The sequence below is a fragment of the Salvia miltiorrhiza genome, chromosome 3, assembly GCF_028751815.1.
Source record: "Salvia miltiorrhiza cultivar Shanhuang (shh) chromosome 3, IMPLAD_Smil_shh, whole genome shotgun sequence".
NCBI classification, from domain to species: Eukaryota; Viridiplantae; Streptophyta; class Magnoliopsida; order Lamiales; family Lamiaceae; genus Salvia; species Salvia miltiorrhiza.
Window position 1 is genome coordinate 61,833,506 of NC_080389.1, and position 12,422 is coordinate 61,845,927.

General features: G+C 38.3%; 4 protein-coding genes across 4 annotated transcripts in view; all 4 read left to right on the forward strand.

Annotated features, from left to right (window-relative positions):
- The window catches only part of LOC131015234 (probable glycosyltransferase At3g07620), a 1,181,237-nt gene that overhangs the window by 305,274 nt on the left and 863,541 nt on the right, over positions 1-12,422 (forward strand). The gene's annotated exons all lie outside the window — the stretch shown is intronic.
- On the forward strand, positions 675-4,379 carry LOC131019107 (receptor kinase-like protein Xa21). Its single transcript, XM_057947789.1, has 4 exons — positions 675-1,581; positions 1,664-1,882; positions 1,957-3,948; positions 4,045-4,379. Exons 1-4 carry the CDS (start codon positions 675-677, stop codon positions 4,377-4,379), a joined length of 3,453 nt encoding a protein of 1,150 aa, XP_057803772.1.
- Positions 7,510-8,262, forward strand: LOC131019108 (receptor kinase-like protein Xa21). Its single transcript, XM_057947790.1, has one exon. It carries the CDS (start codon positions 7,510-7,512, stop codon positions 8,260-8,262), a length of 753 nt encoding a protein of 250 aa, XP_057803773.1.
- On the forward strand, positions 10,665-12,359 carry LOC131019109 (receptor-like protein 12). Its single transcript, XM_057947791.1, has 2 exons — positions 10,665-10,782; positions 10,861-12,359. Exons 1-2 carry the CDS (start codon positions 10,665-10,667, stop codon positions 12,357-12,359), a joined length of 1,617 nt encoding a protein of 538 aa, XP_057803774.1.

The window sequence follows — 12,422 nt, forward strand, 5'->3', positions numbered from 1 at the left end:
ACCAAAACTGGAAAAATTAAATGCATTTTTCTGTTCAAAGTTATGCATTTCATGTGAAAACTTTATGCATCTTTGTGTGAAACTGTATGCATCTAAAATATATCTATTTTGAGAAAATCTAAAAAAATATATATTTTTTTAATTATTAAATCCGAAAATTACATTCCAATTTTACCCCTCCAGATTTTGCCTTGGAATCCTTGCCACGTGTCACCATCTTGATGCGCCACATGTCATAAATGTGTGGTCAAGATTTGGATCTAGGGATCTATTATAAGCATTGGGATCTATATGATCCCATTCCTATATATATATATATATATATATATATATAGATTGGCCCCAAACTTTATGAATGAATGCAAATTCAATGTTATGATTCGTAAATTTGAAATTCTGGCCATTGCAATCCATGTGTAATCCATGTGTAGTTGAATAAAATTATTCAAGAATTTGTCTCAACCTCAAGTCTTCCTTTTCGTCTCAGTCTCTATAAGTGATTGGGGCCGACATCTAAGGACGACTTGACTCAAACGGAAAAAACGTACAAAAAACAAAAAACACATCAAAAGCAACACCCACCATCAACACTCTCAACTCTTGTAATATATTTGTGTATATAACTTGCATTTATTAGCTAGGAACTTATCATAATACAATCACAATTTGCAGCCATGGAGAAAAACCTTTCTTGCATTTTGCAGTATGCATTCCTAATTACCATAACCTTCCAAATGCTTTCTTCTGAAACCAAACAACCTCTGAGCCTTGCAACTGATCAAACTGCCCTTCTTTCACTCAAACATACATCTCTTTTACTTGCAACTAATTGGACCAACTCCACCTCCGTCTGCACCTGGATTGGCGTCACTTGCAGCTTCCGCCACCACAGAGTAGCTGCCTTGAATCTCTCCAGCATGGCTCTCTCCGGCACCATTCCACCACAGCTCCGACACCTCTCCTTCCTCGTCTCCCTCGACCTCTCCAACAACCATTTCTATGGAGATTTGCCACAGGAACTGTCTCTCCTTCGCCGTTTGAAGTTCATATCTCTCCGACTCAACAACTTCACTGGAGACATCCCTCCGATGTTGGGTCAGTTACCAAAATTAGAGTACTTGAATTTACGCAACAACAGCTTCATAGGTTCCATCCCAAAATCGCTCTCAAACCTCACAAACCTACAATTTCTTGACTTATCTTCCAATTCTCTAAGTGGAGAAATTCCAAAAGAGTTGGGAAGACTTCAAAGTCTACAAACTCTGTATGTTGAATCTAATCATCTCTCCGGTGCAATACCATCAGCCATATTCAACATATCGACCCTTGTAGCTATAGCATTGAGAGACAATGAATTGAGTGGAAGTCTTCCAACAGACATGTGCCGTAATCTTCCATTTCTTGCTGGGATTTATCTTTCTTTCAATCAGCTGAGTGGCGCGATTCCCACAAATCTATCCCAATGTTCACGGCTTGAGGTGTTGAGTCTCACTGGAAACTCTTTTAGTGGGGAGATACCTTCAGAAATCGGCTACTTAACATCTCTTCGGGAGTTATATCTTGGTGCTAACAATTTGAATGGTATATATGGTTCAAGTTCCTTATCACATAAATTTGGGTATTAAATGAGATTTGATTAGTTTCATGACACTTTTTTTGCCAGGAATACTACCACATGAGATTGGCCATCTTCAGAATCTGGTTGAGTTTGGTGCTGCATGGAATAAGATTGCGGGCTCAATTGATTTCAATATTTTCATGAATATGTCTTCTCTGCAAACCTTATTACTATGGCGTAACAAATTCACGGGGAACCTTTCAAGGGATGTCGGGAATATTACCATGCTAACAGAGTTACAGCTCAGTGAAAACCATTTTACAGGTACAACAGAGTAATTTTCATGTAAATTGTCTGTTTAGCTACAATATGTGTTTTTGAAATCTCATGTTTTGCAGGGCTTATTCCCACTGAATTTGGCCAACTTTACCATTTGGAGACATTAGTATTAGATTGGAACAACTTGAGTGGTTCGATTCCACATGAGCTCTTTAACATTTCAACTCTTCGGTTTCTTGCACTTGCCGGCAATGCTCTGTCAGGGGTTCTTCCAACCCATTTATGCCATGCCTCTCCCTTTCTTGAACAACTTTTTCTTGGCGGAAATTCCTTGAGTGGAGCAATACCCAACTCTATCTCTAACTGTTCTCAACTCACAATTCTCTCACTTTCTCTAAACAAATTCAGTGGTTATATACCTACTCATCTCGGCAACCTAAGACTTCTTCAAGATCTTCGACTGTCCACCAACAATCTTACCCAGGCACCATCTTCTTCCTTCATTACTTCATTGACAAATTGCAGGTCTCTAACTGCTTTGTTAATTGGTGATAATCCTCTAAATGGTGTCATTCCAGCTTCTGTCGGGAACTTATCTTCCTCACTTCAAACATTCGCCGCCGGCTACTGCAAATTCAGTGGCAGCATTCCTGTTGAAATAGGCAATTTAAGCAATTTGATGACATTGGAGTTGTCAGCAAATGAGTTATCGGGTAATATTCCACTAACTATAAGCCATTTGCATGAACTTCAAGGATTATATCTATCTAATAACATGTTGGGAGGCTCAATACCATATGCTATATGTGATCTATTCCGCCTCGGCACTTTAGTTATGAGCTTGAATCAATTTTCAGGCCCAATTCCTAAATGTCTGGGAAATGTCTCTTCTTTAAGAAATCTTCTTCTACACTCCAACATTTTGAATTCAAGCATACCATCAAGCTTATGGGGCCTAAAAGATTTGATCTATCTAGGCTTGTCCTCAAATTTATTAAATGGGTTCTTGCCTCAAGAGATAAGTAACTTAGGAGCAGCGATCTATATAAATGTAGCAATGAATAAGTTGTCGGGGTCAATTCCGAAGAATATCGAAAAGTTGCAGAATTTGGTTAATCTGTCTTTGGCAAATAATAGATTAGAAGGTTCTATTCCTGCGTCTATGGGAAGCATGATCAGTTTGGCATATCTCGACTTGTCGCACAACAACCTCTCTGGTTCAATTCCAAAGTCTTTAGAAGCACTTCAACACCTCGACTACTTTAATGTCTCTTACAATAGTTTAAGTGGAGAAATTCCTAGCGGTGGTTCTTTTAGAAACTTCACTATGGATTATTTTAAGGGTAACGAGGCATTGTGTGGAATCCCCAAGTTCCATGTCCAAATTTGCTCTTCAATTTCTAATCACGGATCAAAGAGAAAGAAGGCGGAACGAGCTTCATTTATTGTTTTCGGGGTTGTGGCCTTCATCTCGGTTGTTGCTCTGGCCTTTATAATTGTCCGAAACAAAAGGAAAGTTAAGACAACTGGAGAAGTTGATGAGTTGATATTCATTGTGCCGGAAAGAATCTCTTATTATGAACTGCTGCAAGCAACGAAAAGATTCGATGAAAGCAATTTACTTGGCACTGGGAGTTCTTGTTCTGTTTATAAAGGAATTCTTAATAATGGGAAGAATATCGTTGTCAAAGTGTTTAATATGCAGCTAGAAGGTATTTCAAGAATATTCGATGTCGAATGTGAGATACTACGTAGCATTCGACACAGGAATCTGACAAGCGTCATAAGCAGTTGCTCCAATGAAGAGTTCAAGGCATTAGTACTTGAATATATGCCAAAGGGAAATCTTGAAAAATGGTTATATTCCCATAACTATTGCTTGAATATGATGGAAAGATTGAATATAATGATTGATGTTGCATCTGCTTTGGAGTATCTTCACCACGGTTATTCAATGCCCATTGTCCACAGCGACTTGAAGCCTAGTAATGTGTTGTTAGATGAAGACATGGTTGCCCATGTAAGCGACTTTGGGATAGCCAAGTTGTTATGCGATGGAGATAGCTTTGTGTTAACCAACACGCTAGCAACATTGGGTTACATCGCTCCAGGTGAAGTTTCTCTAAATATTTTTATTGCACGTAACTTTCAATCAATTAATTATTGTGTCTTCCTTACTGCATACATGATGATTTTTGTTGTTCCAGAGTATGGCTTGGAAGGGCTAGTTTCAACAAGGTGTGATGTGTATAGCTACGGGGTGATGTTGATTGAAACTTTTACAAGAAAAAGGCCTAGTGATGATATGTTTTGCGGAGATATGAGCTTAAAGAGATGGGTAGAAATCTCACTTTCAGATGAAGTGATAGATGCCAACTTAGTCATGAATTTGGAGGAAGAAATGATTGACAAGAATATGAAGTGTGTATCATCCATACTCGAATTGGCTTTGAAATGCTCTGCCGACTCTCCCGGGGATAGAATCAACATGAAACAAGCACATGCAGAGTTGCAGAAAATCAAACATCGATTTTCCCAATGAGATTCAAGTAAGCTATTTCAAAGTTCTAGGTTATTTCTAAGATAATATTGTCTATTATGATTTATTGATTTTCCCAATGATATTTGTGTTTCACATATCTTTCGTGAAGGGAACCAAGTTGTTGTCATTATGGCAAATCCAAATACTCCGACTGGTTGGTGGACTCATGCTATTCCCTTGATTGAGGAAACCGTTCAAAAGGATATTCATATCCCAAATTTGTATCGCAAAGTTAGCTAATGATGTCTTATTCGTTTGGTGGCTTTGATGAGGCATGTGGTGAGGTGGATGACATAATGAATGGAAGATTTGGCTTGGTCCTTTGTTGGTTTTTGCTATCATTATTAATTTGTTCTTCTTGTTTCTGCTTTTTTTTTCTCGTTGTAATAGACGAATACTCTTTTCCCTTTTCTGATGTTTTTTCCATTGGATTTTCGCCAGAAAGATTTTAATGATGCTCAGCCCTTAGTTAGCGACTTTGTGCTTTCAAGGGTTTGTTAGGTTTTCTTATTCCAAATATATAACTGACTTAGCAAAGTCATGTTATATAGTTTGTTGATAGAAATTTTATTTCTATTTATTATCACTATTAGTTAAGTCGTGAATTTATTCCGGCTTGAGAAGTGGACTTAATCTAGATATTATAACAGCAAAGCGAATTAAATCTTCGGATTTAATTTAGAATTATTTTGCAGTCTATCGATTTTGGTAAGACAGGAAAACATATATTGTAATACGAGATTTATTAGAATAGTCAATTACAAACGTGCGATGTTAGCATACCCGAATATATTAGTATTATATGAGATATAGAATGGCAAACACAGAAGGATTTTATTTCATTGATCACCTCAACCTTTTATCACTTACAATCAACTTTCAATATTCCTACTCCCTACCATCCTACTACACCAACTGCCAACAGCTCACTTTCCCATCAGCAGCTCTCCTCTACTGCAAATTTGCAGCCTCAGCCATATTGAGGTAGTTCTAGCTGGTTATTCAGCCACCCTTAGGATGTCAATCAGCCACCAACCATGTTGCACTAATCCTCAAAGAATATATCAGCCATGCAATCACTCATCTTTTCTGGTGAATACAACTTCAAGAATTTTGAGTGCATTTTCATTACATTTTCAATATGAAATCTTGAGCAGAGTATAGTATTCGTATTATATTTAGCTCAATTCGCTTCAAATTCAGGTCCATATTCTCATCCATTGAGAATATAATCGTCTAGCTCATCATCTTGAATATGATGTCCTGCAGCACTCAATTGGTCAGCATAGCTACGCATTCGAAGAAAGTAATCATCAACACTCAATGATCCTTTTTTCTGTGAAGGGAGCATCTTTTTTAGTTGAAGCACTCGAGCGGAAAAAAATTGGTTGCCATAGCCATGGCGATAGGATCGAACGAAGGAGCAAATCAGTTTGGGGAGATGCAAACAACAAATCACCACACGATTTGCAGACACTGATTGAATCCTTCATAAAAAAAAATTAAGCTCTGATACCATGTTGAGATAAGCTAGGCTTTAGAAAGAAGAAACAAATGAGCTGAGATTTCATTGAAAACCAACTGTACATGAGGGAGAAGCTATCTATATATACAAGAGATAGAGAAGAAAGATGATGGTTACAACAAAAAAGCTGAATGCTAAACTAATGCTAAACTACTTGACACGTGGCTTGTAGCTGAGTTGTTGTATCCTTCACACCGCATGCATGCATTTCATGCATGAGTTCATATAAGTATTCTAATAGTAGCAGACATCAAATGCTGGCAAACTCTCATTTTCATGTGCAAAAAAAGAAAAGAAAAGAAAAAGGTACTGTTCTTGATTCTCACCTATTTTTATGATTTAAAAAATTGTTATTTGTATTGTCATGTAGATAGGGGTGTAATCGAGCCGATGAGTGTCTTGCTCAAGCTTGGCTCGTTTAGCTAATCAAGTTGTTTGCTTAATTATCGATTGAGCTTTAATCGAGTCGAATACAGTGCCAAGCCTAATCGAGCTTTTTAAATTTAAATTTTTATTTAAAATTTTAATTATTTTCCTAATACATAAGTTAATTTTTAAATATATAAGTTATTTTATTCACAAAAATATAATATATTTCTATTTTCTTGTAAATAAATTATGTTAATTGGATACTTAATCCAAATATTAATAATTATAGTATAAAATATAGTAAGACATTTAATAAATAATCTTACATTTGTAAGGTAAATCACTAACGAGTTTGTTCACGAGCTAACAAGCCGAGTATCGTCATGCTCAAGCTTGACTTGTTTAACTAAACGAGTTGTTCATTACATTACCGATCGAGCTTTTATCGAGTCGAATAGCTCACGAGTAGCTTGGCTCGTTTACAGCCCTACCTGTAGATATGGGTGGAGGTTTGATACTAAAAATTAATTCTCAGCACTTTTCTATTTTGTTTACATTTTTCTTAGGCTTTGCTGATAGTCGAAATATTGTGCTCTGTTGTGGAAGAATATACCAAAACATGAAGCAGATAATAGAAGACGTGAATTTTAGGGGCTATTATAATAAGTTGTATGTTGAAAATTTAATTTAGGAGTTGTAAGGATAAACCAATACAATCATAATTATTTTTATAATTTTTTTAAAATAAAGGGCTATAGTGAAAAAATTGGGGTTTGTATTTAAAATTACCCTTATTTTAATTGGGCCTTATGATTTTTCTTCTATTTCGAGCCCATCGATTTTTTTATTTATTTAATTGGACTTGTTACTCCTTTTGGGCCGATGACTGGGCCTCCATATGGTGCCAAGCGATAAGGCACTGATCCATTCATATCATATGTGGTCGCAAAAATGGAACATGACATCCAACGGCCCAGATTCAGCGCCACTCCCCAAGATCCAACCCACAGCCGTCCGATGCAAATCTGCAATCACCAATTAGAAAGCAGCGCCATTATAAGTGATTGGTGCCGAGATCTAAGGAGGACTTGACTCAAACGGAAAAAACGTACAACAAACAAAAAACACATGAAAAGCAACACCCACCATCAACACTCTCAACTCTTGTAATATTTGTGTATATAGCTTGCAGTTATTAGCGACTTCATTATCATAATACAATCACAATTTGCAGCCATGGGGAAAAAGCTTTATTGCATTTTGCAGTATGCATTCCTAATCACCATAACCTTCCCAATGCTTTCTTCTGAAGCCAAACAACCTCTGAGCCTTGCAACTGATCAAACTTCCCTTCTTTCACTCAAACATACATCTCTTTTACTTGCAACTAATTGGACCAACTCCACCTCCGTCTGCACCTGGATTGGCGTCACTTGCAGCTTGCGCCATCACAGAGTTGCTGCCTTGAATCTCTCCAACATGGCTCTCTCCGCCACCATTCCACCGCAGCTCGGCCACCTCTCCTTCCTCGTCTCCCTCGACCTCTCCAACAACCTTTTCTATGGAGATTTGCCACACCAACTGTCTCTCCTTCGCCGTTTGAAGTTCATATCTCTGCGACTCAACAACTTCACTGGAGACATCCCTCCGATGTTGGGTCAGTTACCAAAATTAGAGTATTTGTCTTTAAGCAACAACAGCTTCATAGGTTCCATCCCAAAATCGCTCTCAAACCTCACAAACCTACAATTTCTTGAGTTATCTTTCAATTCTCTAAGTGGAGAAATTCCAAAAGAGTTTGGGAGACTTCAAAGTCTACAAACTCTGTATATTGAATACAATCATCTCTCCGGTGCTATACCATCAGCCATATTCAACATCTCGACCCTTGTAGTTATAGCATTGAGAGACAATGAACTGAGTGGAAATCTTCCAACAGACATGTGCCGTAATCTTCCATTTCTTGAGCCTCTCTCACAACTCTTTTAGTGGGGAGATACCTTCAAAAATCGGTTACTTAACATCTCTACTGATTCTATATTTTGGTGGTAACAATTTGAATGGTATGGTTCAAGTTCTTGTTGGGAAATCAGTTCCCCATCCAAACTTGGTAGAAGCAAGAAATAAGAATAAAAAACTAGACACAATTTAACAACACAAGAATTTAACGTGGAAACTCCAAATCCGGAGAAAAACCACGACACACTGAAAAATTACTATATGATAAATTTCTACAATCACACAGTATTTCTCACCCTCTCGACTCACAACCACTACACTCTTACAAGCCTTTGAAAACCTCTCACCCCTCTAAAACAAAGAGCAAGGAATTTCAAACTAGAAGTAATCACAAGACTAAAGGTAGTGATTGGTGCAATTGTATCAAAGACCTTGGAACTCCTTAAATAGCCTAAGGGTCTCCACCTACTTTGATAGCTCAACCAATGTGGGACAAAAATCCCCACTTTCATTTTTAACACAATTCCAACAATCTCCACCTTGTTAAAAATGAAAGAAAAAACGCCATTGTCTTCACCGACAATTATGATTCTTATCACAAAGAACCATCATCCTCAAAAGAGAATAAACCTACTCCACCAAATGAGTAGAACACTTAGAATAAACCATTCTAAGAATTTTACTTCGGCACATGTCGAAAAAACCTTGCTGAAATTTTTGGTGCAACCTTCTAGCTTTTGGCCCTCCTAGAAGTCATCAGCCATCGACATACTTTTCACCACACACCTGCATCCATGCCAAAAAACCATGCACATGTGGTCCAACTAACATCGTCACATCCTCTATCATGGCCATTGGACATGCCATAAGGATATTCATGTCCTCAAAGGACATCATCAAACACGATGTTAGCTGTTTGTTCGGAGCTTTCTGCCGAATCCGCTCCACCTTGACGAGCTCCACCTGGACAGTTTCGCTTCGTATGGCCGGGTTTTCCGCACCTCCAACAAACAACGCCCTTGGAGTCTTTCTTCCTCCCTCTGCTAAAGGCCACCATTGCTGAATTTTCCGATGAAGGACGTCCTTCACTCATCAGCCTTCTTTCTTCCAAAAGAAGTTTGCCCGTGACTTCAGCAAAGACCAGAGTTTCCTTCCCATAAACTAATATTGGCTTCATGTGTTCATAGGAACGTGGAAGAGACAAGATGAGTCTCAACGCCTTATCCTCATCTTCAATTTCCGCTCCAATACTCTCCAGTTCAGAGATAATGCCATTGAGAATACTCAAGTGATCTGAAATCTTCACACCTTCATCCATCCGTAAGGTATGAAATTGTTCCTTCAAATACAACCGATTCGAGATGCCTTTTGCTTGGTACAGAGCTTCCAGCTTTTCCCAAAGCTCCTTCGCACTCGAAATCCCATGTACATTTGCAAGTACATTCTTGGCCAAGCAGAGACGAATTGTGCTTGCCGCCTTCAGATCCAGATCCTCCCAATCTTCATCACTCATACCGGACTTGTTGTTTGCGTCATCATCTGCACTGGGCTTTTTGACTGCACCCGGTCTTCCTTTCAGGGCCTTGTGTAACCCAGATTGTATCAGCGCATCTTTGACTTGCACTTGCCACAAGCCAAAATTTATTATTCCATCGAATTTCTCCACGTCGAACTTCATTTGGACTTGAAGTAGACTTGACGTACCGCTTCTCCACCAAAATGAACAGTCGTCTCGCAAGAGACACCCCGCCCGGATCTTTCTCAAGAAATCCTTTCTGATGTGGAAGATCAGACAATGCTGCAACCACAGAGCATACTTGGAATATCAAGAGACCTCAGCCAGGCTCTGATACCAATTGTTGGGAAATCAGTTCCCCATCCAAACTTGGTAGAAGCAAGAAATAAGAATAAAAAACTAGACACAATTTAACAACACAAGAATTTAACGTGGAAACTCCAAATCCGGAGAAAAACCACGACACACTGAAAAATTACTATATGATAAATTTCTACAATCACACAGTATTTCTCACCCTCTCGACTCACAACCACTACACTCTTACAAGCCTTTGAAAACCTCTCACCCCTCTAAAACAAAGAGCAAGGAATTTCAAACTAGAAGTAATCACAAGACTAAAGGTAGTGATTGGTGCAATTGTATCAAAGACCTTGGAACTCCTTAAATAGCCTAAGGGTCTCCACCTACTTTGATAGCTCAACCAATGTGGGACAAAAATCCCCACTTTCATTTTTAACACAATTCCAACAGTTCTTATCACATAAATTTGTGTAAATGAGATTTTATTAGTTTCATCACACTTTTTTTGCCAGGAACACTACCACATGAGATTGGCCATCTTCAAAGTCTGGTTACTTTTGGTGCTGAAAATAATGAGATTGTGGGCTCAATTGATTTCAATATTTTCACGAATATGTCTTCTGTGCAAAACATAAATCTAGGGCGCAACAAATTCACGGGGAACCTTTCAAGGGATGTCGGGAATATTACCATGCTAACAGAGTTACAACTCCAGGAAAACCATTTAACAGGTACAATAGAGTAATTCTCATCTTTTGCAGGGCTTATTCCCACTGAATTTGGCCAACTTTACCGTTTGGAGACATTAGCATTAGACTTGAACAGCTTGAGTGGTTCAATTCCACATGAGCTCTTTAACGTTTCAACTCTTCGGATTCTTTCACTTGTCGGCAATGCTCTGTTAGGGGTTCTTCCAACCCATTTATGCCATGCCTCTCCCTCTCTCGAAGAACTTTATCTTGGCAATAATTCCATCAGTGGAGCAATACCCAACTCCATCTCTAACTGTTCTCAACTCACAATTCTCTCACTTTCTGTAAACAAATTCAGTGGTTATATACCTACTCATCTCGGCAACCTAAGACTTCTCCAACTTCTTGAACTGAACAACAACAATCTTACCCAGCCACCATCTTCTTCCTTCATTACTTCATTGACAAATTGCAAGTCTCTAACTCATTTGTCATTTGGTGATAATCCTCTAAATGGTGTCATTCCAGCTTCTGCCGGGAACTTATCTTCCTCGCTTTCAATATTCTATGCCAAGAACTGCAAATTCAGTGGCAGCATTCCTGTTGAAATAGGCAATCTAAGCAATATGATGGTACTGGATTTATCTGGGAATGAGCTATCTGGTAATATTCCACTAACTATAAGCCATTTACATGAACTTCAAGGTTTAAATCTGTCTCATAACAAGTTGGGAGGCTCAATACCACATGCTATATGTGATCTATTCAGCCTCGATACTTTAGTTATGAGCAAGAATCAATTTTCAGGCCCAATTCCTAAATGTCTGGGAAATGTCTCTTCTTTAAGAAATCTTCATCTAGGCTCCAACATTTTGAATTCTAGCATACCATCAAGCTTATGGGGCCTAAAAGATTTGATCATTCTAGACTTATCCTCAAATTCATTAAATGGGTCACTACCTCTAGAGATGAGTAACTTAGGAGCAGCGATCTATATAAATGTAGCAATGAATCAGTTGTCAGGGTCAATTCCCAGGAATATCGGAAAGTTGCAGATCAATTTGGTTTATTTGTCTTTGGCATATAATAGACTAGAAGGTTCTATTCCTGTGTCTATGGGAAGCATGATCAGTTTGGTTAATCTCGACTTGTCGTACAACAACCTCTCTGGTTCAATTCCAAATTTACCACATTTATATTCATTAAAACTCTCATCCAACAAATTAAACGGTGAGCTTCCATTCTCCATCTGCAACTTGACATCCCTTGGTATTCTTCTACTCTCAAATAACAGTTTGGAAGGGTCAATTCCGCAATGCTTTCGAAACTTGAGCAAATCTTTGGTCATATTTGATTTAAATTCAAATCACTTTAGTGGCCCTATTCCATCAATATTTATGAGAGGGTGTATTCTTGAGTCCATCAATTTGAGTGGTAATAAATTGCAAGGAAATTTGCCTAAATCCTTAATCAATTGCAAAAGTCTTAAGGGCCTCGATGTTGGAAATAATAGAATACAAGACAAATTTCCGTTTTGGATGGAAGCTCTTCCTCAGCTTCGAGTGCTCGTCTTGAAGTCTAACAAGTTTGATGGTAACATGTCGCTGCCTTCATGAAGCAACCTTCCATTTCCTAAGTTGCAAGTTTTAGATATATCAGAGAACGAATTTGTGGGGTCT